The following is a 27591-nucleotide window of genomic DNA, read 5'->3' on the forward strand; positions in this document are numbered from 1 at the left end:
AGAGAGAGAGAGAGAGAGAGAGAGAGAGAGAGAGAGAGAGTCTGAAGAAAAAGTTCAGCATTTAACGGAGAGAGATGTGGGGGTATAAATTATACATGAGAGAGCATTTAACACACACACACACACACACACACACACACACACACACACAAGAAGGAACCATGTTTCTAAGCAGAGAAGCTAAGCAGTGATTTGAATGTAGAGGACAACTTACATGGGTCTGTAGTGTTGTAGTGCTGTTACAGAGACGGAGAAGGAGGCCAGTAGAGATCTAAGTTTTTAAAGATCAGATGGGTTGCGGGTTTTGCGCCATTTCCTTTCCCCTGCTCTGAGGGTAGTACGTAGAGCTCGGATGGTCTCGGTCAGCCATGGTTGCGGTTCTGAAGGTCTTGCAGGTTTAGTGACCAGTGTGCACAGGTTGTTGAGGCAGGAGGTCAGCATTCTACATTCTATAGCATTCCACATTCAAAAACGAATTGAAATTTCTATTCATTCCATTCATCTCTAATTGGCAGTAAGGAGAGCTTCTCTCAGGACCTCATGGACACCCAAAGAGACATGGAGGAAACCCAGGACAGTCCTGGGGCAGCAGGTAAGATTTTTAAGATCCAAGATGGGCAAAAATGTGTATTCCACGCGTTGTTGTACTGAAAACTTTTTACACAAAATGTCTCTACAGGTGCTGAAGAACCAATGTGCTCTGCATGGACATCTACAGCCAGAGGTACTGGAAATAGCCATCAGAAATTACTTAGAAAAATGATCATGCTTGTGAGGGCATGTGAATTCCTTTGTGTGGGGGTGAATGTGGGTGTATGCGTGGATGGATGAATGTCGCAAAGTGTGGGTATATAGGTGGATGAATGTTGGTGGGTGTGGATATATGGCTGGCTGGATGGATGAATGTGTGCTGATGTGACTGGGGTAGTGAATGTGGGGGTTTGTGAGGATGGATGGATATGTATTAAGTTCATTATGTCTAACTGTTTAACTTAAACACTTAGACATGTAAAAGTTTTTATCTTTTACCTAACTTTTTACCTAAAACTTTTACATGTCTTAAGGCAAAAGAAACCCCTAAGTGTTTAAGGATGGATGGATGTAGACCTGCAGATGGGAGCAAAAAGAAGGGTTAAAAGGGTGGGTGGGGTGGAGTACATGCACATAGGCCTAATTTAAAGTAAAAAAGAATACCGTCTGAGCACAGGACAAACTACCTGTATAGGTCCATGTATTGTATTGGTATTTTTTTTTATTTTTTTTAATTTTTTTTTAATGTATCATTTTTTTATTTTTGTTTTGAAATAATCACAAGAGGGGGGGGGGTGACTTAAAATGTGTTTATAAATGAATGATTGTTCTGAACTTGAATGAACACAATAAAGTATAAAAAAAGAACAATGATCATGCTAAATATGTCATAACGCTTCTAGATCACCTCCATGTGTTTCCTGAGTCTATGAAAACGGTTTCCTCACAGAACGTGTATCTGAGGCTCGCAGGGAGCTCATCAACAGGATTGGTGAAGCCTCTCTGAAAGCTGTACTGGATGGCCTTCAGCAGGAGATCTCTGGCAGTCCTGCTGTGATCGGCATGTGGGAGAGAAATGAGGTTCTACAACAACACCATGTGACTCAGGATCAGGTCAGGTGCCTCGTTGACATGTTGCGGAACAAGGGTAATTCAGCCTGTCAGAGATTCCTCTCTCACCTTGGAGAAGTGGATCCTGCCCTCTGTGAAGACCTGTATGGTGAGTGGGCAGCACATACACTTTGACATCATATTGAGTCCCTGGCGAGAGAAGAGACAAAAGTGATTCAGGCTTTAGAGGTGATTTGAGCGACTTGATCGACAGTTTGTAGTTGAACTTGAGCGAACATTATGCATATTTATTATGCAAATGCTTTTAATGGACATACGCTGTCGCTTCCATCGCTTGTATCGCTCTTGCTGCACACCCCAGAGATTCACTGTTGGTGAAGTTGAAGGTGGGATTGCAGGTATGACATCACGTTGGGGGAACTCCCCCAGGATTCTAAGGTTCTACATAGACTCCTATGAGCCTGCGGAACCCCCAACGTGATGTCATAATAGTACATTTTCTTAAAATGGTTAACTTGCAACCCCACCTTTAATCTTGTCGCCAACGGTGTGTTCACCTTGTTAGACCTTGATTTGCTCTGTTTTTTGGGATTTTAAATTGATTTGAGAATTCCAATTCACACCTGGATGGTAGCTATAAAAGTACAGTACAACAACTGCATGAAGCTTTGTGTTTGTTCAGTTTCAGCGTAGAAAGATCCAAACTTAAGTTTCTCGTGTCACTTTGCAGGCCCAGGATCTACGGTGAATTCAGCTTCAACAACACCCAAACAGAAAGCAGGTGAGTGGCATCAGACAACTTCTAATGGCGGATGAGAATGTTCACATATGGTACTGCTGCAAGCCTCGGGGTACTCACGAGCAGGTGCAGAATGCATACACATGAACGGCCATCTGGGTACTTTGCTCGTGAATGTGCGTTATGCAACTTTTTAGGGGAATGTATCATATACTGTACGTCTTCATACATGTATTTACTTACTGTACATTTACAGCAGATATTTCATTGACTTACAGACCAACAGCCAGTGGTACTGAAACTTAAAGAATGGATTGTCTCGCAATACAAGACAGTGCAAGAATATAATGACCTACCAGGACAGGATGTCTTGCTGACTGATCGCTACACTCAGCTGTTGATCATTGAGAAACACAGAAAGCTGGAGGAAAGAGAGAAGGAGATGCGTACCAGTGGAGCAGGGTTCTTTGGTGCCAGACAGAAGGAATATAAAAGTATTACTGTGGACCAGCTCTTTAAGCCCAATGATCGTGGAGATGTTTCCAAAGCAGTAATTCTCCAGGGCAACTCTGGACACGGCAAATCCTTCACCGCTCAGAAGATCATATTGGACTGGGCATCAGGAAGCCTCTACCAGGATCGCTTTGAGCTTGTTTTACACCTCAGCTGCAAGGAATTCAACCTCCTTTACAAAGAAGGGGAACAGAGTAGTGTTTTAGATCTTGTGAACGTGGATGAGAAATACATCCCACTGGTCCAGAAGAAACTGAAGGAATCACCACAGAAGGTGCTTCTCCTTATTGATGGATTTGATGAACTTCAATTCAATATAAAGGAACTCCGCAAGTCTCCTGTGAAAGACCTTTCCACACCATCTCCTGTTGATGCCATTGTGGGTGCTCTGCTGAAGGGGAGCATCCTATCTGAGTGCCACCTGCTGGTCACCACCAGGCCCACTGCTTCAGACAAACTGAACAAGCTCCTCAAACGTCCTGTGCGCTGCACTGAGATTCTGGGCTTCTCTGAGGAGGGCGTACATGACTACTTCAAGATGTTCTGCAAAGATGAGAAGTTCAAGGAGGAGGCACTTGGCAGCGTGAAAGAAAACGAAACTCTCTACACCTCCTGCTTCATTCCTGTCATCTGCTGGATTGTTTGCACTGTATTTAGGGAGCACATGCAAAAACACATAGAAGTGGCTAATGCTTTGGAAACAACCACATCCATATTCGTCCACTTTGTGAAAATTCTGCTTGAGCACCACTGCCGGGGTTTGAAGCAGCCTGTGCCTCTGCTGAGGAGCCTGGGGCAGCTGGCAGAGAGAGGGATACAAAAGCAGCAGGTACTGTTTGACAAGGCTAGTGTGGAGGGCACAGTCTCAGATCTCACTAGTGTTCCCTTCCTGTGTAAATTCCTGCTGAAGGAGACAGTGGAAAAGAAGGAAATGTTCAGTTTCATGCATCTGAGCTTTCAAGAGTTCTTCGCTGCACTCCACTACACATCATACGAGGATCAAGAGAATGTCAAGAAGATGCTTGAATTAGTTGAGCAACAGGAGGACAGAACCCATCTCCTTCCTGTCATTCAGTTCCTCTTTGGTCTTTCAAAAGTGAAGGTGATGCAAGATCTGAAGGACATTGGGTTGACCTCCAATCTCTCTTTGGAAGCAAAAGAGTGGATAGTTAAACGCATTGAAAATAATTCAGAGAAAGATGCAAAGATGCTCTTCACTCTCCACTGTCTATATGAGCTCCATGAGGACAAGTTTGTGAGGACAGCCATGGCGGTGTGGGATAAGGTGAAGTTTGACTCCATCCCCTTGACAAGAGCAGACTGCTGGGTGCTGCTGTACTGCCTGCAGTGCTGCCCCACCATCCCAAGCCTGACACTCTCAGAGTGCAATATCACACCAGATAAACTGAGAATGCTGCAGCCTGCATTGAGAAAATGTCAGAAGCTGGGGTGAGTGTGTACAGTGACTGACAATGATATTGTGTGTGTGCGTGTGCATGTGTGCATGCACATATATGTGCCTGTAGGGCATCTGGGGTGAGTGTGAATAAATGTCATGGAAAATTAAGTGGCTAACTGACACATGTTGATGTGTTAAATGAATATTATCATTTCCTTTTTTTCATTATATCCCTCTATAAAGGTTAGCTGTGGATAACCTGTCAGATGCTGATGTTCGTGATCTGGTCTCAGCTATGGGAGAAGGGAAAACCCTGAGTGATCTGAGGTAAATGTATAATTTGTATGCTCACCATTCTGTTCGCGTGTCTGTGTCTGTATAGGTACACACACACACACACACACACACACACACACACACACACACACACACACACACACACACACACACACACACACACACACACATACACACAGCTCCATCTACCATCCATCCACAGCTCCATCTACTGCATAGGTACACACACGCACGCACACAACGAGAGCAGGCAGAGGCACAGACAGGGGTAAGCAGAATCAGAATCAGGTTGGAGGAAGGCTGGTCAGGTTACCGGGGCAGGAGAGCAGAGGGTGTCAGACGGGTCCATGTCAAGATTGGGAAGTCAGGCATGTCAGGGTTGAGTTAGATTTGGGGAGTGACTGTAGGGTTCAGGTCCGGGTTTAGAGGAAGAGCAGGAACGAGTACAGGATCAGGATCCGGATAACAGACAGGCTTTCAGGTGGACAGATGCGAACACAAACAAGACAACACGCAGACGATCTGACAAGGACGAACTGGAGAACAGGACTAGATATATACAAAGAAATCAAGAGGGAGATGCAGTGCAGCAGGGTGGTAAACGAGAGGGAATGAGCAGAGACAATCAGATAGAGCTGAGACAGAGCTGAGAGCAGAGTGGTGATCAAAAGTAATTAGTGTTTGTTATCAGGCGGAGAGAGAGACAGAGACAGAACAAGAGAGAGAGAGAGAGAGAGAGAGAGAGAGAGAGAGAGAGAGAGCTCTTAGAAACCTTGACAGATTGGTCAGTGTTGTATTGTGTGTTATAGTTATCTATGTATTTGCTGTGTTTCTATTGTGTGGTGTTATCAGATGTGCAGTGTGTACCTACTGTATTTTGTCTTATAGTTATCTGTGTATATGTTGTGTTTCTATAGTGTGTTATCAGAGGTGCAGTGTGTATCTACTGTATTAGTTATCCGTGTATATACTGTGTTTCTATTGTGTGGAGTTATCAGATCAGGTGCAGTGTGTATCTACTGTATTGTGTGTTATAGTTATCTTTCTATATGTTGTGTTTCTATTGTGTGTTTTATAGTGTGTTGAACAGCAGTCTGTCAGATGAGAGTGTGCAGCAGATCCTCACTGCTGTCTCCAAGCAGAAGAGTGTGGGTAATGTTCTCCTCACTGTGAAGACCATCACCCTCGTCACTGCAGAATGTCTTCTCAACTTCATGAAGAGCACACCTGCTGAAGAGTTTGTCATGTAAGAAACACTTCATATGGCACTTCTTTTAAAGATATTTTTGGTCTTTGATGACTTTACTGATGAGAGGACAGTTTGAGAGGTGGACAGGCCTCATATGGCACTTCTGACTGATAGGTGGCCTCCCACATTCACCATAAAGTAACACTGTCAAACATGTTTGCACTTTTCAATGCATTTCACTGTAAACATGACATTTGTTTTTGATCATATGCAGCATGAGTGTTGATGGGACAGTATATGACCACATAAATTAATTCCTTATTGTCCTGTGTGTGTGTGTGTGTGTGTGTGTGTGTGTGTGTGTGTGTGTGTGTGTGTGTGTGTGTGTGTGTGTGTGTGTGTGTGTGTGTGTGTGTGTGTGTGTGTGTGTGTGTGATGTCTCCACAGTGGTGTGTTAGTTTACGTGTAGGCTATTTATGCCTCATGTTCTGGATGTAGTACTGCATTACTGTAAATTCACACACACACACACACACACACACACACACACACACACACACACACACACACACACACACACACACACACACACACACACACACACAGGCTCCTCTGCCTTTAGTTACACATAGGCACATGATGTTGTTCTCCTCTGTTTCACCTGACTCCCTCCTCTCTTCTATTTACAGTGTGGGGTTACCTGGGGGTTCTAATGGAGATGGCAGTTTGTGTTCTTGTCTCATAGTGAAACGACTGGAGGAACATCTCATGTATGTCACTTTCACCTCCTTCCCAATTAACATGATAGAGTTACTATGAGATACACCATATTGTGTTTGTGAGTGTAATGGTATTCTCATTTCCTTCTTTGGCTGTCAGGCTGGGCGTTGCTAACTATGGAGATACCACATCCCCAGAGTCAGAGCCCTCAGGGTTGGCACTAGGTGTCATTCTCCCAGAGACCACATACACCCTACTGCTGGAGGAATTCACCTGCAGGTTTCAACAGCTGAGACATCTGGTGGAAAAGTAAGAATCAATCACACTGAAGCAAGTGTGTGTGTGTGTGTGTGTGTGTGTGTGTGTGTGTGTGTGTGTGTGTGTGTGTGTGTGTGTGTGTGTGTGTGTGTGTGTGTGTGTGTGTGTGTGTGTGTGTGGTCAGCATGGTCTGCATTTTCTTTTGTGATGATCTAGCAGAACAGCAGAGGTCTCATGAAGTTAAGCTAATCAGTCATTCAGTGCCCTCTGATTTGGATTTCACCTTGGCATTGTACTGTGTGAAATGGCATTTGTAACACCATGAACACGTCTAATAGTCTCATATTTGTTGTGTGTGTGTGCACGTGTGTGTTTGCGTGTGTGTGTGTGACTGTGTGTGTGTGTGTGTGTGTGCGTGCGCTCTGCAGCAGTCCAGAGTATGATAAGCATGTGGATGGCCTGATGGCGTACCCGTCCTCTGTGCCTGATCTGAAGTGGGTGGGTCTGGAGGCAGCCTGCCTGACTGAGGCCTGGGCCATTAGAATCATCTCTCTCATTAACACCCCCCATTTAGAGAGAGTAGAGTAAGTACCACAATCTCATGTCAAGTAAATGTGTCACACAGTAGCTTGTAAATATATACTACAGTATACTATACAGTCCCATAATACAGCAAAGTATTGGGTGCCATCACAAGGTCTATTCAAACTCAAACACACACACACACGCACGCACGCACACACACACTTTGGAGTGTGAGTTAGAGATAGAGATAAAGATTGTGTGTGTTTGAGAGAGAGAGAGATAGAGAGAGACAGAGACACGTGAGGGAGATTGTGTATGAGGATCTTTGTATGTGTATATGAGAGAAAGGGGGGGTGATGTTTGCATGTGTGACAGTGCAGAGTCTGTCCTCAGAGGTTTTTGTTCTGCTAGGTTTAATGCTGACATTACTGATGAGAGGATGGAAGAGGAAACTGGTCTGCTCCTGGAGGAGGGAATCCACCTACTGCAGGAGGCACAGATACCCCCAGGACGCAGCATCAAACTTACAGGGTAATTCTACTCAGCTGTCCAATACTGAAGTCTTTATCACTCTACAGGAGTTCAATGTTCTGTACGTTATCCTGATATATCACTGATTCTTGAGAAAGTGGCTAAAACAGGTTGTGATCTTGAAAGAAAAAAACGAAGTGAATTACAAAATAATATGGTATATCCTCGAAGACAAAGGTCTTGGCTTTTCAGAAATGCACAAGGCCAATCTCCCCATTTTGAATTGTTTTCAGAAATCAGGTTTTTCTCCGATCATACCTTGTTTTTTGTCAACACCGTCAGACACTATTAAAAGCAACAAGAAGTGTATTGATTTGGTTGCATATGTATCTGGAGTTTTTAAGTGATTGTGTGTGTTTTTTGGTTCACACATACGCTTTTAAATGTTGAAAATTCACTTTCATTCTATTTTAATACTGCTTCATGTGTTCTAATTGAAAAATATGTGCTGTCAGACAATGCTTACTTAATGCCTAAATAGATCAAACAATTTTTTGTAATTTCACAAATATTCGTGTAGGCTTAAATTTGCTATTACTTTGATAATTCAACAACTCCAAAGGAACATTTTGTAAGCATATTCATTTAAAATGTCCAAAACTCCTTCTTACGGTGGTGACTTAAGAACTGACGGTGGTGACAGTAATCTGAAGGTGGTGAAAGTGACCTAATTATTACCTACATTTAGCAAAATAAATAGCCCTCTCAAGTCAATGACATCTAGCATAAACACTTTATTTTTGTGTGTCCACAGTATGTTTGTGCAAGTGTTTTTTCTTCATTTGTTAGACACTTTAGGAAGTAGGCCTAGATTATTGAAAATGTGGCATAAACAGGTTTTAAGTTGTTCAAATCCAAAATATAGAGGTGTATTATCATAGATGAAGGTCTTGGCTGTGCAGTGAATGTATTGGCCAAGCTCCCCATGTTTTGCATTTTTCATAAAATGGGCTCTTTCTTGGTTTTGTCACCAGCGTCAGACAGATTTAGAAAGTAAAAAAAATGTGTTTACTGTATTTAAGTGAATTACTTTTACAATTCAACATAATTGCAGATACTTCTTGGAAGCATATTCTTAAAATTTGTCAAAAACATGTAAAACAGGTGCTTTTTTGTGAACTACATCAGATGTCACCACCGTCAGGTTTTGTGACAAAAAACCCTCCAAATGCACCTCACTGGAGGATGGAGTATAAGTTTGGCTCACAATTATTACTAACATGTCTGGTAATGTTTCATTAACCAGCACAATTTAGTAAAATATGGAACAAGATGATAGCGGAACAAAATCTGACGCTGGTGACATCTGACGGTGTGAGACAAAAAAACACTCTTTTACATATTATGGATTTTTTGCTCATATTAGCCACTTCGTTTTCGCTCTGTTTCTTAGTGGCTTCATGCCGCTCCTGAAAAAGTATATATAATTAACATTAATGTAACATAATACTATTAAAACCCCCGACGGTGTTGACAGTTTATGGTTGGGACAGTACCAGTGTCCAAACAAATTAACAAATTGAGGAGAAATTAGTAAACTTACAGGAGTTTCAGTGATGGTGAAGTATTCAGTAGAGCTAAAGGTTTGAAAAGGGGTCCTAAGTAATGACAATGACCTTGTGTATACCTGATTTTATTGTCTTTTTAAAAAAATCTGACGGTGGTGACTAATATGCTGGACACACTTTGAGCTATCAGAAAATAGTAGTAAATATTGCTTTACACGCACTATGTGCATATCTACAGAACCACTTATGGACTTTCACATCATGGTGATATTAGTCAATAATATCAGTAATTTTTACATTTTAAGTCAATTGAAATGATGATGTCTGTCCTTGGGACAGCTGTTTTTACAGGGTGTGGGCAGGTTTATAGCCATGAAAAGTAATACAATTACACTTAAATATTTCAAACGACTGTACATTTGTGTAACAGACCCCTGGGTCTTTACCTGGATTCATTTTGTTAATGAACATGTATTTTATTTACAACAGAATTGGCAGTTTATTGCTGAGACATGTTTTAGTCGCTTTCTCAAGAATCAGTGATATACAGTATGACTGGGGCATGGAAGCATCCCCTTTGACAGTACTGAACACTTTTTCATCACATCAGTATTGATGGTCAGATTTAGTATTGATGACCTAGGTCACACAAAATAAAGACAGCTACTGTAACTGAATGTGTGTGTGTGTGTGTGAGAGAGAGAGAGAGAGAGAGAGAGAGAGAGAGAGAGAGAGAGTCCATCTGTGGTATTCTATGACGTGTGTGTGTGTCCATCTGTGCTATTCTGTGACGTGTGTGTGTGTGTGGGTGTTTCCATCTGTGCTAGTCTGTGATGCTTCTATTGGTATTGTCTTTCTCAGGTTGCGGTGCAGGAAGACTGAGGGTCCGTGTGTGTGTGTGTGTGTGTGTGTGTGTGTGCGCGTGAGTTTTAGGGGTGTAAATCACAGCCTTCATGACGATACGATACGGTATCGATTTCTTAAAGCAGGGATTCGATTATTTTCGATACTTAAGAATTCCCCACGATACAATGCGATTCGATTTGATTCGATTTTTTCCAATTACTTTTCCACTACTATTGTGTTATGGAGCTAGGGAATTGCACAGGGGCCAGCGATTCGATTCTTTTCGATACTTCAGAATGCCACACGATACGATGCGATTCGATTAAATCGGTGGCCGATACGTCGATACATTTCGATTTTATTTACACCCCTAGTGAGTTTATGTGTGTATTTGTCCATCATTGCTAGTCTATGATGCTGTTATTGGTATTGTCCCTCTCAGGTTGCGGTGCAGGAAGAGTAAGGATCGGTGTAGGAGATGGAGGGACAGGAAGCTCAGCTGTAATAGATATGTGGAGATAGAGATTCCAGCAGTGAAGAAGAAAGAAGTGTTGAAGAAGTGGAAGAAGAAGTGGAAGAAGAAGTGTTGTGTTTTACTGTAGCGCTGATTTCAGCAATGTACTGCAGTGTGTGTGTGTGTGTGTGTGTGTGTAAGTGACGTGACACGCGCGCGCACACACACACACACAGAAAACACAATATCTAAAGTGTGAAGTATAGTGTGCTTCATATTTTTGTGGAACTGAATAATTGTATGACAGTGGCTGAACACATACTGCTATATTGTATGCTATGTCAAGGATTGTGATATGATTTGATATTAACATACCGTATATATTTTTTATTTAGAATTAATATTGTATTCTTTTTGTGGACTTGAACAATTTTATGACAATATTTTCAACACATATTGTTAGATATCAATGATTGTGATGTGATTTGATATTGCCATTCTTATATATTTTATTATTTAATCAGTATGTATATTTTCATGTAATGATTGCATTCCAATGTGTATATATGGGGGACCATGTGGATTTCTCCACGGATGCAACACTGGTGCATATGACGTGTTGTGTTGCCACCTCGGCTACAAATGCAAGTGAAAACAGCTGCATGAATTTCTAGCCATAAGAATGAACCTGATGTTGTTATGAATTACTGTATGGTTCGACTGGCGCAGACAGGGAAGTGAACAGGGAGGGGGGCAGAGGGGACACTTGTCCCGGGCCCAAGCAGAGAGGGGGGCAGAATTTGGTTGCCATTGCACTGTAAATTTGGGGGGGGGGCTTTTGAGATGACTTTGTCCTGGGCCCGTTCAAAGCATTTAGCAGCCTTGGGAGCAGACATTTTTAAGATTACATTTTTGGTCTGTTCTGCGCATAAGTAAATAAATGCTGAATGTAATTCATTGTAATGACACAATAAATGATTTTACACCAGAACTGAATGGAATAACCTAAATTATTAGACAATATTAAAATGTGTGCGCGTGCGTGTGAGTGTGTGCGTGCTTGTGTGTTTGGGGGCGTATACAATGCTGCTTAAAAGTATGGAAGCCCCTTGAGCAGTTTTTTTTATTATTCTTCCCTGCCTGTATTATAAAAAGAAGAAGATAGTCATTGTATAGCCCTAGCATACACTGAAGCATGAAATATATGATACACTTCTCTAGAATCATTGAGCAGCTGTACATTACCTATAAGTTCCACAAGCCCCGAATCCCTGTATAGACAACATATCCACTTCCCAAGTAGTTTTTGTCCACCAACATGTTCACAGCATCAAAAGACAGCCCCTTTCCCGTCGCCATCCTATTCTTGCCCGAATACAACATAAAGTCCACAGTGTAACCGTTGGTGTCGGCTAGAACGAAGAACTTTAGGCCCCATTTGGTTGGCTTGTTCTTCATAACTGTTTCAAATTAATTCTTGCCTTGGTCGCCACCATCCTTTCTTTCGTCCACCGCAATGTGCTGCCTCGGGTGATAGAAGGCTTTACATTGGGTCTTGATAATGTCATAATGTTGTGTGGCTACCCAAAACACACAGAAATTACAGAATAAGATTGATGGGCTACACGAAAGTTACTGAGGGAAGCCGCGGGAAACAGAACTTTTGTCGAACGCAGTGATAGTTAACGTCTTGTCTTGTTTGCCTAGGTCTCCGTGTGTGCTTCTGTACATTTTACGGCCGGATATAGAGTTCAAATGTGTTCACAAAGTACAACACAGTATACTGAGTACTAAACGCACTGCTCTAAAACACTGGTGACTAATACAATCGCTGATTGACACATTCAACATCGTTTACAACAGTGTTGTCTAAAAGCTAGCAAGCGAGATCTTTACAGGTCTGTGCTTCATTCATTTAGAAATATTTTGACATTTGACTCGGTAGGCGTTACCTCTCTTCGTCAGATGACCAATGCTCCTCCTCTGGGTCTTCAAAACCTCAGGGGGGTCCTCCTTTCCCTTGTCGGGCGAAATGAAGCCATTTTTCGTCGCAAATGTAAAGCTGGAATGTTCCTCACAACCACACAACTTTCGCTACTCCCCTCAGAATTTTGAAACAAACAAACTCTTATTTACGCATTTTACTGAGATGCCTCAGAGGGCATATACCGTAATTACACCATAAAGTAGCTGAAAGTGGCACTTCGCTAGGTTTCAACATGTCAGAGAGCGCAGCAGCCACATTCCATAATCTGCGAAACAGGCATGTTTTAATATTTTCCAGTTAACCACAAGCATACACTGTTGTGTCATTTGATTGATATCATCTTATTAATTATCAGGGTGTAGTACGAGCGATGGCTGTTTTGTGCCTGTCGATCCTGGACCTGTGCTGTAAATTGGTGACTTGACTATTTCATTACCCATGGCATAGGGAGGTACATAATCAGAGAGTCTAATATAGATAAATCAACGTGAGGGTTTTTTTCACGTAATGTTAGAGGTGTGTTCTTTTGACATGTTGATGTTTGTATCAGAATTTTGATTCCTTTATGAGATATGGGTCCATCAAATGTATATTATTTCCGCAGTCAGCCATACTAGCAGACGAGGGAGTCAACCGTATGACGTCACGGCCCTGTGAAAATTGTCGAACTAGAGGCACAGTTTTAAGTTGCCGTTCTAACAAGTTATGCCTGGGAAATTGATTTAAAGATGGATCGATGTTTTAGAAATAGGCTAAATATTTAATTTGAATAATAGGTGAATATTTGTTTCATATCTTCTTAATCTCTAGAGACGTTACCTTCGACGATTGTACATACAGTTTTGCCTGCTTTGACGGTGGGGGGCTGGTGGTCACATCTTCTTGGCCATCTTGTTCTGGACCTTTGGCCATGAGCTTGGTGTGGCGGTATTAAGTCGACAGGTGTTTCAACAAATTGCTCATTGAGAGCATTGTAGTGGAGAGATGTTTACTTCCCGGACACAGTTTACATTTCACTGATATAGTTTTACCATTTTGCTTGATGAACTTAAATTAATGACTGTACTTCCACTTGCCAAAACCCCCCGAATTAACTTCCACGCTCTCCTCCATCTCATCTCCGCTCGCTATAACATAAGGCACTCCCACGCGAAAATCTGGTTGGAATGGCCAACTAATAAAATGTAAAAAATCACTGAGTCTTGTCGTAGTTAAGCTAACATTTCTTCATTAATATTTACAATTATTTATTGGAAATTAACAGATAATATCTTGTATGTAAACTAGCTTCATTTTACTCTTAACTGTGGTTCTGTGACTGTGTTAGGGTTTCTGTGTAATTCTGGGGCCTAGCTGAGTCCAGAAGACAGCTGTCCTGTCGTAAACTAAGTGTTGGTTGTCACACAGCCACTTGGGCTGAAGTTAGTGAGTTGGTTAACCACAGACACTTGGTCTGGGCGATGCAATACTCAGGAGTGACCATTTCCTTATTTGACTTAAGGGCCAAAACATACCAAGGCGGAACGGAACGGTCGCAGGACGGACGCGGTCTTTCTGCTTAGTTTTGGCCGGCGTGCTTTTCTCTGCCTTGCACACTGACAGCGTCGGCGTGCGCGGCCAGTCCTATTCAAAACCCTCCCCACAGCGAAAGCTAGCATGCTACTTTGCCATTCATTTGAATGAGATACCACCGGTTGCCGGCCTGAAAAATATGCTCGAGTTCTATTTTCCAAAAGCAGCGCGGCGCGGAGCCGGCGTGGAGCCGGCTCCCGTGCCGCTGACGCCCGACTACCGCCAATTGGTGTGTAAGGACAGATGTGTTTCAATGTATTTTCACCGACGCCGGTAAAAAACATGACCGTTCCACGACGCTTTACCGCCCTAGTGTGTAAGACCCCTAAGAGTCAGTTAGAGGCTGAACTGACCATGTTTATTCTGGTATCTTCTTGTATGCACTGATGCTTTGACCATGTTTGTTACATGCAGTGTTGCCAAAAGAAAATCAGGCAAAGTCGCTATGGGCTTGCTGAAAAGTCGCTAGAAGTCGCTTCATGACTTCACAATGTCACGCACGGCGCGCTGATCTACAGAAATCGTGCCCACATGCCTTCATCCACAGTAGAAATGAGTGGTGCTAGCTCCTTTTAGGAGATCAGAGCTAATCTGCAGCCCTGCTTAACCGTGGGAAACGCTTCTGACGGCGGCGCAGAGTCAGAATTATGTGGGAAAATGATGCATTTGTCCCCGAAAATGCACGTTTTAAAAAGTCGCCAGATGCACCAAAAAGTCGCTAAAGGCGCTAGATGAGTTTTTTGTCGCCAGTGCCCGGGATTCACTGCGGTCGGTGCGGCCAGCCTGCTAGTGCTCATTTAAATTTGTCATACCGGTATGCATATCCCAAGGAGCCGTTGTGGTAGCTTTTGTGATTCGCAGTCAAGTTAAGTGCAGGGTACAGTTGAGGTAAATCAAATATACCTGTGTAACAACAAGACTGATCTAATTCCAAAGTGTAGGCATAACATAAATGACAGTCCCAAAACATTTGGTGACCAATGACCATATCGAAGATTGTGTAATCTCGGTTTATGTTGACATTTGGTTCCTGTCATACCTTTGTCCCATATCGCTTGCCGTAGCCTCATACAAGCAGATGCACATGTGTATGAGAATTCCAGTGCGTATCACAAAATCTGCCACACCGTAGTGCATCCACTTTGGTGCATCATGTGTCACGTCTGTCTCTACCTGCCACTGAAAATGCATTGTGTGGTGTCGTGGGGAGGGAGACTGATTTGCCTCTCACAAGACAAGCGAAATAGTCGCTAGATTCTGCCAGATTGAGCCTGAAAAGTCGCTAAGTCGCTAGATGATTTTTTTTGTCGCCAGAGGTGGCCAAAAGTCGCTAAATTGGCAACACTGGTTACATGATGTAATACACTTGTGGGGTTTAAATACTGTTCTCAGATGCAGTTCAGGAGAACGGTTGGGACAGGATAGGTTATGAGCAGAGCCTCGTGCCCTTGCTCAGAACAAGCCGTTCTCACACTTAGAGAAGAGCTGGGGACAACTGGGGATGCGCTTGGCGGATGGGCGCTAAAGCCTTGATGCTAAAGGCACTAGGCTATGCTACATTATGGTATTCTAAGGGTTAACTGAATTGCTCTTCTCACTTGCAATGTACAATAAATGTAACTATCTTAATGGCAATGGCATTCGTCTTCTCCTGTGACTTTATGGCTGCTTCCTTCACTGTTCTCCTGCATTAAGATGGGTAATGTATGCTTATGGCTGTTTGAGGGCAATTAACTAAATAATAACGAAGTAGGCTATATGTAATGGTAATAACAATAATATAAGTACTTTGGTATTCATTTAGTAAATAGGTACATACACGAGTCAGCGGGTAGGATGGTTATCCTTGTGCACAGACAATAGCCCAGATTACGTCTTATTAATTAAATTGGGTTATGGACTTTTTTATTGGCCCAGCTAATAATCTTAATTAGCAATGTGGGTTAATAAAAACGTTACCACAGTCTGCAACATATCAGCGGTGTCGCTAGATTTAGCGACTTTTGGCCACCTCTGGCGACTATTTTGGTTGTCTTTTGAGAGGCAAATCAGTCTCCCTCCCCACGACACCACACCAGTGTTGCCAGATGTGTCTGGCCAAATCCCGCCCAAAATGCTCTCAAAAACCGCCAAAATGCGCTAAATTCCGCCCAAATTCAACAAATTAAATTGACTTCTATGGGCCCAAAACGGCTGAAAAAAACGCCAAATGGCCAATTTTTCCCCGTTTTTACCCGCAGACGCTTGTCCCAAGTACACCACACAATGCATTTTCAGTGGCGGGTAGACAGACATGACACATGATGCACTACGGTGTGGCAACTTTTGTTATACGCACAGGAATTATCATGCACATGTACATCTGCTTGTATGAGGCTACGGCAAGCGATATGGGACAAAGATATGGCAGGAACTGAATGTCAACATCGAGATTGCACAATCTTGGATATGGTCACCAAATGTTTTGGGACTGTCATTTATGTTATGCCTACACTTTGAATTAGATCAGAGCCTTGTTACACAGGTATATTTGATTTACCTCAACTGTACCCTGCACTTAACTTTACTCGGTCTAAGCTTACCCTACATTACAAGCAGATACAGGGGGCATGAGAATCCGGTGCGTATCACAAAAGCTACCACAACGGCTCCTTGGGATATACATACCGGTATGACAAATTTAAATGAGCACTAGCAGGCTGGCCGCACCGACCGCAGTGAATCCCGGGCACTGGCGACAAAAAACTCATCTAGCGCTTTTAGCGACTTTTTGGTGCATCTGGCGACTTTTTAAAACGTGCATTTTCAGTGACAAATTCATCGTTTTCCCACATAATTCTGACTCAGCGCCGCCATCAGAAGCGTTTCCCACGGTTAAGCAGGGCTGCAGATTAGCTCTGATCTCCAAAAAGGAGCTAGCACCGCTCATTTGTACTGTGGATGAAGGCATGTGGGCACGTTTTCTGTAGATCATCGCGCCATGCGTGACATTGTGACGTCATACGTAACGTCATGAAGCGACTTCTAGCGACTTTTCAGCAAGCCCATAGCGACTTTGCCTGATTTTCTTTTGCCAAAACTGCATATCAGTGTACATGGTCAGTAGGGGGGGCACTCGCCATTCCGACATAGCACCATTCCGACATGACGCCATTGCGACATCCCGTCATTCCGACATTTTGGTATCACCATTCCGACAATTTAATGTCACCATTCCGACACTTGTGGGGAGCTGTCCATGGTCATGGTGCGAGAGATCGCTCGTGCGTCGGCAGCAATCCCCCCCCCTCCTTTTTCTTATAGGTAAAAAAAAATAATGATCCCCACCAGCGCAGGATATTTTTTGGGAGAGAGACTGCTCGTGCGTCTTAAGACTTGACCGCGGTGAAAAGTGAAAAGCTGCCGAAAATAAAAAGCACAAAAGTGACACTGACAAAGTACAATGTACAGACACACATAATTGTCTTTAAAATAGAGCCTAAATCAAGTTCATTGGCTGAATAATGATCCCCATGAGCGCAGGATATTGTGAGAGAGCGCAGGATATTGGGAGAGAGACCGCTGGTGCGTCGGCAGCAATCCACGCACCACCCCCACCCCCTCCTTTTTTTAACATGTAAAAAAATAATGATCCCCATGAGCGCGATATTATTTATTATTTAAGCGTCTTAACACTTGACCGCGGTGAAAAGTGAAAAGCTGCCGAAAATAAAAAGCACAAAAGTGACACTTCGTACAGTTCTTAGCAGCAGCTATGTTTTAAACAATTTCTGGCTTAGGCCTACATCTCGCACACATTTATTCAACAACAACGCCATGTTCAAACAAACACGCAACACTTTCACACTCCAAACATTCTGCTTGCATGCATTCAGCTCAGGTCATACAAACATCGAATTAAACAGCAACCCAACCGACACACTGATAAGCAGGCACATGTACCCTAAAGGAAATACCGAAACTGATTAGTAAAAACAAAGACTGGGGGACTCCACTATGAAAGGGGGAAATGGTGGAAACATCCAATTAAGTGCAGATAGGGGCGCGCATGCAGGTTACAGCAGCGGCGGTCGCAATGCGGAGGACCCAACTGATAGTAGGCCTACTGAGGACATATCGGCGAATTTCCATACAAAAGCAATTAATTAATTAATCAGTTTGAGGATCATAATGTTGTGCCCACTGACGGTAACCAAAACCAAAAACACCTTGTTGCACCATGCGCAAATTGACAAGGCTAAAGACTGATGTTCCAGTCGTCCAAACAGCCACCCAAAGTATGCCTATTCAAAAAGAACCTTCACCATTTTTTTACTATGCTGTAGCCAACTCCTCAACTTTTATTGGAACTCGTGCATATGTGCATGAAGCCTATTAAACTTTCTGAACTGATGCCCGACATACAAAGCCACGACCTAGGTAGCCTAGGTTGTCCTATATGTTTTTGTAAGACACAAAATATTTCCTGAATCTCATTATAACTAAACGTAAAAAGAAAGGCCTACATATCAGAGCATGTCTTTGGCATTTCGCTTCAGGTCTTTACATCCTATCAGCTGCGTGTTTAAATCCTGGCTTGGCGTTGCATGCCCATGCCCAATTAATTCCCATGTCTGCGACAGAATAGGCCTATAAAGTCTCCGTTTTTTTTTCATGACGATCAATTTCCTTGTTCGTTCTTCAGCATGCATGTAAGTGTCATATGCTGGCGGACAGCTGAGATCCACATCCAATGATATTAATGCCACGTTACTGTAAGCCTACAGAGAAGCGGAGAAGCGCTTTTAAAAGTCAGCAAATACAATGTGGCTGTTACTGTGGGAATTAAGAGGCAATGTTTCCGGAATTGTCTAGCCAACACACCAAACTCAATTTTTAACAAAACGTTTCATCATGTTATTATTTCAATCAACCTGTTGCGCACCAAAACGCTCAGCTGGGTTCCCGCGAAAGGGACACATTGCGTTTCCATCTCGTTATCTCATCTCAACTACTCGCCTTGTGTTTGTGAAAATGAGCTGAGGTTAGATTCATCCCCCCATTTAGCATATATCACGCCCATGTTGGGGCACGCGCTCAGTGTTGCCAGATTGGGCTGTTTCCCGCCCAATTGGGCTGCTTAGGATGGCCATGTGCGGGTAAAAATGGCATTTAGCAGAAAAACCCGCCCAATTTTTGCCATTGAAATCAATAGAATTGGGCGGGATTTTGTGCTTCTAGGCGGGTTTTGAGCATGTTTTGGGCTGGAAATCATCAGCCTCATCTGGCAACCTTGCACGCGCTGTTTTTCGGAGTTAAGCGCGAGGGGTGTGGTAATATTTCAGGGGGGAGAATACGCGCAGGATCAAAGCGCGTAAAACCGACTTAAGTGGAGACGGGAGAATTCCGCCCGTCGTGCGTAATTCTCTCCAGGATGCGCTGGAAAATAAACATTTTCATGAATGTTATTTTCCTAGGCTTCGTCATTTTAAGGCATACGGTGTGTGTGGTGCGAGCGGTGTGTGTTGTGCATGTGTGCGAGCGAATGTCTAGCTCTGGCCGCTCCTCCCGGTGTAGGCCTAAATAAGCATAGCATACATAAGTTTACAAATAAACTTAACCAAAACAAAGACTTAAACATAAGCGGAAAGTGGCCAGACCACCTTTCACACGCGGACTGTCCCCCTTCCATTTCATTTAAGGGGAGCTATTCATGGAAAGAAACGGGTAGCCTATATCTCATACACATTTCTTTACCAACGCCAAGTTCAACCACTTTCACACTCCAAACATTCTGCTTGCATGCATTCAGCTCAGGTCATAGCCTACAAACATCGAATTAAACAGCAACCCGCCCAACAGAGATTCAGATCTTTTTTTGCATCTCAACTCCCACGGTAACATAGGCTACACATTGCATTTACTGGTGTTCTAGTGCTCTGTATTTGCGATGCGCAGCTCTTTTGGCTTCATTGCTGGAGAACTGTAGGCTATAGGCTATGCCTACAATAGCCTAGGCTACATAATGTCAGCGACAAGGCATTGAATTGGGAAGTGGTGAATCGCAGCTGTTCGTCAGTAGCCTATAACAGCTGGGGGGGCGCACAGCGAACTGTCCACGCATGTGGTGCTGAAATCATTTGAAGTTCATCTGTCAGCGAACCGAATGCCAACGTTGTCCTGAATACAGCTTATGAGGCTTCATTTTGATTGACAGCTTTTCACTTTTCACCTCGGTCAAGTGTTAAGACGCACGAGCGGTCTCCCTCCCAAAAAAATATCCTGCGCTCGTGGGGATCATTATTTTTTTACGTGTAAAAAAAAGAAGGGGGTGGATTGCTGCCGACGCACGAGCGGTCTATCTCCCAAAAAATATCCTGCGCTCCTGGGAATCATTATTCAGCCAATGAACTTGATTTAGGTTTTATTTTAAAGACAATTATGTGTGTCTGTACGTTAAGCACCATAGGGAAGCCGCTGTTTATCGGTGTAGGCAATTGTCACACAAAAACAAATAGCATCAGTTTTACACTGGCAAATGAAATATCGGCTACACAACGAGCCATCACCCCGTATCATCAGTAAATTACTGAGTGGGTGCGATCATTCTGGCTTGACTTGCGTGTGTCTTTTTCTCGGCTTTTGCAGCTGGTGCAGCCCTATTATTCCATGGTGAGCTGTCCACGCTGTGGTGCTGAAATCGCGTGTCGGAATGCTGGTATGTTGAAAAAAAAAAAACATACCACCATTCCGACAAAAGAAAAATTGAAATTCGGAATGAGGGGACGTTTAATTTCTGAAGACAATATCAGCATTCCGACAATTGAACGTCAATGTCGGAATGACGGTATGTCGGAATGGCAGCATGTAACTGGTCAGTAGGCAGCCCACAGCCTTATAGCTAGTACCCACTGGGGAAACTGCCAGGCGGGATCCGTGACCAGGGTTGCCAGATGAGGCTGATGATTTCCAGACCGAAAAATGTATAAAGCCCGCCTAGAAGCACAAAATCCCGCCCAATTCTATTGATTTCGATGGCAAGAATTGGGCGGGTTTTTCTGCTAAATGCCATTTTTACCCGCACACGGCAATCCTATGCAGCCCAATTGGGCGGGAAACAGCCCAATCTGGCAACACTGTCTGCGACTCGCAATATCGCGCTGGGGGTGTGGTCACGGATACATGACAAGTTACGTGTGGTCAGATAGTGTCTAAAACCTTTTCCCCTTTTAAGTAGTCAGCCAGGGACGTCTCCCATGTTCTGGAAATCTTGAGCTACCTGGAATGCCAGCCCCATATGAGGGCTGGGATTGTGTGGGTGTTAACATGTGTTGTCATGCTTGAACATCCAGTCTACAGCACTGTAGTTGAGAGGTATAGGCGTGAAGGAGTGTGATAGCTCTTGGCAGACTAGGCAGGGCTTGCCCGGATACAGAGTTTTGACAGTTCGGACGGCCATCATGTAGGCCATGTTGCCCCTGCATTTCAGCATCAGTTGATGATGCTCATCAGCCCCAGCCAGGGCGAGGATGCCCCCGTAGACCAGCAGCCACCAGAAGGTCATTCTGAAAAACAAAAGAGGTTACACTAAAACATGCTGGGTTATTTTTGTAACCCAAACGCTGGGTTAACACGACCGCTGGGTTATGTTGGGTAATTTCAACCCATAATATTAACCCAACCAGTAACCCAACTCCATTGGGTTATATCAGAGATTCCAAGAAAACTCTGCCGCTTGAAAACTTTTCTGTCAGACAACGTCAGCCATCTTGGAGAGAGGTTTGGAGAGAGGTTTGAGCTCTGTGAGGTAAGTTGATGTGGTAATATATTTTTTCCCAGCATTTCATTACACTTATGAATGGTGAATATCCAAACCTTGTCATTATGTTCGGGCTGTGTGTGTGTGTTTTTAAGGGGGTGTCAAAAGGTGAAGTTTTTACGTCAGTCGATGGGTGGCGATGTAGTTCCGTTATTGTACGGTAGCCTAGCTTGACAGAGACTAATCCAGACGAATTTAAGGTATTGTTTGTATAGGCATCATTTTGACAACACAAATAACAAACCAGCCACTTAATGGTTTGTGTGTATGTGCGTAATTCCAGTGTACACGGTTTACTCTATACTAGTGATAGACTCCTCACATTTAATCTACCGAAAGAATCCCCATAGCAACTACCGTAGTGAAGGCTAGTGATAACCGCGGTACTCTGGTCACCCATAGCCGCCCACCGCCCACCATATCCCGGTTAGCATACTAGCTAACGGCTGCCTGACTGACTCTTCCAGAAAGGCTAAATAATTGTCTGTACAGATGTGCCTTGATGACATTTACGTATTACATTCTACACATTCAAGACACGGTGTTTCAAGATAGATGGACAGATAGGTAGATAGATGGATGGATAGATGGATAGGTATAATGTAGTGTTAGATACAATGGTAGTGTAAGCTAGCTAACAGCTGAGTAGTCAAAACGCCCAATAACACCGGTTGTGTTGAGTAGCTCTATTCGTTAGAAATCGCCACCGTAACATCCATGGCCAGAGCAAGAGTTAGTCACGGTGTCTTTCTGGTTTAAATCCCGTCCTGATGAACTAGTCTACCTCACGAACGCCGTACACCTTATATCCATGAATTGAGGTGACAGGTATGGTTCCCCTGAGGCATCGATCAGCTAACCCTGAGATTACGAACCACTGAGGTACCATTAAGTAGGCTCTGCCAATAAAGAGGCAACAGCTCCCCCAAAGATAATATTGCAACTATAAACACACCACATCTCCCTCACCTTACGTAAGTAGAGATCAGAGAATGGACTGCTCAGTCTCAGCAGACCTTGGAGTTCTGCCCCAGTGGTTGGCAGGTCTGTTCCTAAGAGATATACAAATGAAAAAAAAAATGATTGGGATCAGATAACCTGAAACTTTTAAGCAAGTTAAGTCAAGTCATGTCAGTGTTTATTGCCACGATCTTCATATGCACAGGCCATTCAATACAAGGAAATTGAAATGACGTCTCTCTCTCTCTCTCTCTCTCTCTCTCTCTCTCTACCATGAAATGACACATAGACATCCTGTCTGACATTTACAGACTGACATCAAAGTTCAAGACAGGACAAGTAACAGTGATGGGCCAATAACAGTAAAGTGATGAAGTAATACATAAATAACTGAGCATTTTAACATTGGTGAGTGGCAGTGATGGACCAGTGATGAACCAGTAACAATAAGTGATAGAGTAGGAAATAACAGTTTAAACATTTAACATTGAATGTTAAACATATAGGGTGAAAGAATAGAAGACATAACAACAACAACAATAATAATAATAATAGTAAAATACAAAAAAATATGTACTCAGTGAAGGCTATGCTGCACTACTGTGTGTGTGTGTGTGTGTGTGTGTGTGTGTGTGTGTGTGTGTGTGTGTTTGTGTGTATGTGTTTGCTCAGTATTCTGCTCAGTAGCATAATTGGGAGCCTCTTCATCTGGAGACGTAGGTGCCACATGTATCCTTAAGACACTCAGTGAGCAGTTTCTTTTAGTTTTGTGTAAACTCCTATGAAATTTGGCTTGTGCTATGATAAACGTCTATCTGTCAATCCAAATAAAGAAGTAAACTGTGTGTGTCTGTGTGTGTGAGTGAGAGAGAGCGAGAGAGTGAGTGAGAGAGAGGGTGTGTTTGTGTGCCTGCGTCCGTGTGTGTGCGTGTTAGAGCGTGGCTCGGGCCGGTTTTTTTTGTCCGAGCCCGGCCCTCAGCCGACAGAAAAGTGATCAACCCCGACCCGAGCCCGAGACTAATTAAAATGTTTGTGTCCAAACCCGTCCGAAGCCCGAGACCACTGTAATAACAACAGAACCTGTGCGCAAGCAGTATTTTCTATGTGGCCTCCTTCATACTCAAAATAGCACGTGATAAATAGCCAGGATAGGCAACTAGGATGAGGCAATTTGCTGTAGCCTAATTTAGTTACGCACGCATAGTAAGTAGGCTATAAACACACGCATACATGTGACAGCGCACCTTATGTTTCTTTCGGTTAGACCAGAGATGTTGGGTGCTGTGATCAAATGCATGGGAGGGGCGTGAGAGGATAAGAAAGGCGAAAACTAACGAATACGGTTTGGATGCAGTCAGCGCGGCTATGGACGCATTTGTTACGTTACTGTTAGTGCAAATAAATCCCCGCGAGCCGGTGAAGATGCCACTCCTTGTCGTTAAGAAGGATGGGCTATAAGTTCACCCCGAAGAACAGTAGCCTGTTCGGCCCTCCAAGAGAATGTCATTTCCCCTGATGTCCATGCGGTCAATATAAAATCAGGAAAGGTTGCACGCGCATAGTTACAACTGTAGGCTACAGTAAAAGTGACAAGAATTAAGAACCTAAGTGAAGGACATGAAATGTCACAGCAGACAAAGTAGTAACAGGAAACCTCTTCGCCCCTACCTTAGGCAACTCCACGTAGCGTGTGCGTCTTCTTTAATCCATATTATGCTCCTTGCTACCCCTTGCTGGAAATGTAATCCTTGGCGAGCAATGCAGTGACAAACTTCGTCATTTTATGTTCAACATTTAAGACAGCACCGAAGGCATGCTAAAACATGGCCTACACTAGGCCTACAACAAAAGACCACGCGTTCACTGACAACTGTATTTGGCGCTTATTAAGAAAGCAAGTTGACTCGGCATTCCTGCTCGGCTGACTGGGAGTGAGCGTCCATGTTGCCACTGGTAACTGGCGTGTGCATACAGCCAATAATAATCACTCGCACGAGTAGCCTACCAACATTTTCATTTATGCATATTCAATTAGGCCTACTTATTTTTTAATCACAAAACTGCCGTTTGCATGAACTGAAACGTTTCCTCTGATTGCTTACAATTTTCACAATGTCTGTTTGGTTCAAGCCCGAGCCCGACCCGAGTCCGACAGATATTCTATTTTTTTTGACCCGGCCCGTCGGGCTTCGGTCGGGTTGCCATGCTCTGGTGCGTATCTCTTTCTGTGTGTGTGTGTGTGTGTGTGTGTGTGCGTGTGTGCGTGTGTGTGTGTGTCCTTGTGTTAGTCATCCTTGTGTTTGGGAGCCTTGGACACATAACTAGTCATGCGAGGCTTGCAACTGTGTGGATTATGCAAAAAGAGTGCAAAGGCACTGGCCAAATTTTTTTCAATTTCTGCTATGTAACACCCACCAACGTAATAACTTCCCACCAACGTAATAACCCTGCCAACGTAATAACTTAAAAAAGTGTGCATTTCTAGTAGCCCGGCCAACGTAATAATTCTTGCCTCCTGCCAACGTAATACACAGCTTCCTGCCAACGTAATAATAATTACGCTGGCAGGAAATTCTTACGTTGGTGGGAAGTGTAACACACTCCCCATGAACGTAATAATTTCCTACCAACGTAATTATAATGTCTGGGGCCCTGCCGTGGCTAACCGGTAGGGCACTCGTCTACCATGCGGGCGACCCGGGGTCGACCGGGTCATTTGCCGACCCTCCCCATCTTTCTCCCCATTTGCTTCCTGTCCACTTCTCATACTGTCAATAAAGTAGAAAAAGACCAAAAAATATATTTTTTAAAAAACTGATGATGGCAGGTAGTTGTCTATTACCGTACGTTGGCAGGATGTAAGAATTATTATGTTGGCAGGAAATTATTACATTTGCCGGACTATTATGTCTGAAATGCTGGATCAGTGCTGGGACCCCTTCTGTTTGCAATATACACCTCCTCCCTGGGATGTGTCATTCAAACACATGGGTTCTCCTACCACTGCTATGCTGATGACACCCAGATGTACCTGTCGTTCCGTCCAGAGGACACCACGGTTTCGGAACGCATCTCTGCCTGCCTCACCGATTTGTCAACATGGATGAAGGACCACCACCTCCAGCTGAACCTGGCCAAAACAGAGCTCCTGGTAATCCCAGCTAAAGAGTCGCTCAGTCACAACATCAACCTCAAGATAGGCTCCACCATCGTGACCCCAAACAAAGTCGCCAAAAACCTTGGCGTCATGATTGATGATGAGCTGTCATGCTCCAACTACATCAACTCACCGGGCCGGACCTGTCGATTCCAGATGTCCAACGTACGGAATATCAGACCTGTGCTGAAACAATATTCTACACAACGACTGGTGCAGGCCACGGTCCTGTCCCGTGTTGACTACTGCAACTCACTCATGACAGGTCTACCTGCTTGTGCGCTAAAACCTCTGCAGATGATCCAGAATGCGGCGGCACGGTTGATATTCAATCAACCCAAAAGGACCCATGTTACTCCTCTATTTATTGAGTTGCACTGGTTACCAATCGCCGCCCGGATCAAGCACAAGGCATTGACCCTTGCCTACAAAACCATCACAGGATCGGCCCCAGCTAAGGACCTACTAACGCCTTATGTTACTGGAAGAGAACAGCACAAGCCGTCTGGCTTTAGGTACTCACAGTCAAGATTGTTCTCCGTTGTGGTACCCAAGTGGTGGAACGGTCTCCTAGAGGCAGCAAGACTAAGCACTTTGTATTTGCTTGTGATGTTGGCTTGATTATGTCCTCTTTTGAAAGTTGCTTTGGTTATAAAGCGTCTGCCAAATGCAATGTAATGTAATGTAATAAAAATGCACACTTTTTCATTACCTTGGCAGGGTTATTAAGTCCTCATGAACGTAATAATTTCCTGCCAACGTAATAATTATTACGGTGGCAGGAAGCTGTATTATGTTGGCAGGAGGCAAGAATTTATTACATTGGCAGGAAATTATTACGTTGGCCGGGCTATTACATTTGAAAGGCACACTTTTTATTACGTTGGCAGAGTTATTACGTTGGTGGGTGTGTGGTGATCCAAATAAAAGTACTAAACTGTGTGTTTCCTTTTTTTCTGACTAAACTGTGTGTTTGAGTAACTGTAACTAACAGTAACTGCTCCCACACATTATGTGATAACATACCTGTAAATACACTCAGTATTAAAATCCCACTGATTAATTACTGCATTTGAGATGACAACCAAAAATGTCTCAGCATGAAGAAGTGAATTTAATGTGTGGGGTCACTTACACTGCTACACTCTTAAATTCATGGGATGAACAAACGTGAGCTGTCATGTTGGGACAAAGGGGTCTGTTGTACCAGGCCCAGGGAGATGGAGTGCCCCGAATTGGGTCCTCATTAAATAGATGGAGTAAGGGGCTATCAGATGATTTTGTCCCAGGCCCTGCAAAAGCTGTCAGTGGTCCTGTTTGTTTGGTACACGCCGCGGATAGAAGCAAAGGATGGTTCTTTTTATGTGATCAGTCATTAGTTGTAGGCCTGGTTTGAAGTCGAAGGTCATACGGCCACTAATTTTATTCACCACCAGATGGTAGCATTTCGACTGACATAAGTCGGTGGGCGTGCCAGGGAAAGTGACGCAATGGCGTGTTTCCACTGCGTGAATTTTCCATGTGTGTGGTGTGCGT

At 43.6% G+C, this 27591-nt stretch overlaps 1 protein-coding gene across 1 annotated transcript; it reads left to right on the top strand.

The window, feature by feature from the left end:
* Positions 1 to 282: 282 nt before the first annotated feature.
* LOC134441062 (NACHT, LRR and PYD domains-containing protein 1 homolog) lies at positions 283 to 10766 on the top strand. The gene is made up of 12 exons (XM_063191255.1): positions 283 to 592; positions 680 to 724; positions 1481 to 1750; positions 2300 to 2383; positions 2620 to 4303; positions 4497 to 4580; positions 5629 to 5796; positions 6429 to 6509; positions 6619 to 6768; positions 7146 to 7301; positions 7654 to 7773; positions 10570 to 10766. Exons 1-12 carry the CDS (start codon positions 541 to 543, stop codon positions 10727 to 10729), a joined length of 3054 nt encoding a protein of 1017 aa, XP_063047325.1. The 5' UTR covers positions 283 to 540; the 3' UTR covers positions 10730 to 10766.
* The last annotated feature ends 16825 nt before the right edge of the window (positions 10767 to 27591 follow it).

This window comes from Engraulis encrasicolus, chromosome 24, assembly GCF_034702125.1.
Source record: "Engraulis encrasicolus isolate BLACKSEA-1 chromosome 24, IST_EnEncr_1.0, whole genome shotgun sequence".
Classification (NCBI taxonomy): Eukaryota; Metazoa; Chordata; class Actinopteri; order Clupeiformes; family Engraulidae; genus Engraulis; species Engraulis encrasicolus.

What these genes read in the sequence shown, in the direction of transcription:
- LOC134441062 (XM_063191255.1), top strand. Translation starts at nt 541, where the DNA reads ATGGACACCCAAAGAGACATGGAGGAAACCCAGGACAGTCCTGGGGCA. An exon ending in CCTGCTGAAGAGTTTGTCAT is followed by an intron (nt 5,797 to 6,428) that starts GTAAGAAACACT and finishes TTCTATTTACAG; the next exon opens with TGTGGGGTTACCTGGGGGTT. An exon ending in CCCCATTTAGAGAGAGTAGA is followed by an intron (nt 7,302 to 7,653) that starts GTAAGTACCACA and finishes TTGTTCTGCTAG; the next exon opens with GTTTAATGCTGACATTACTG.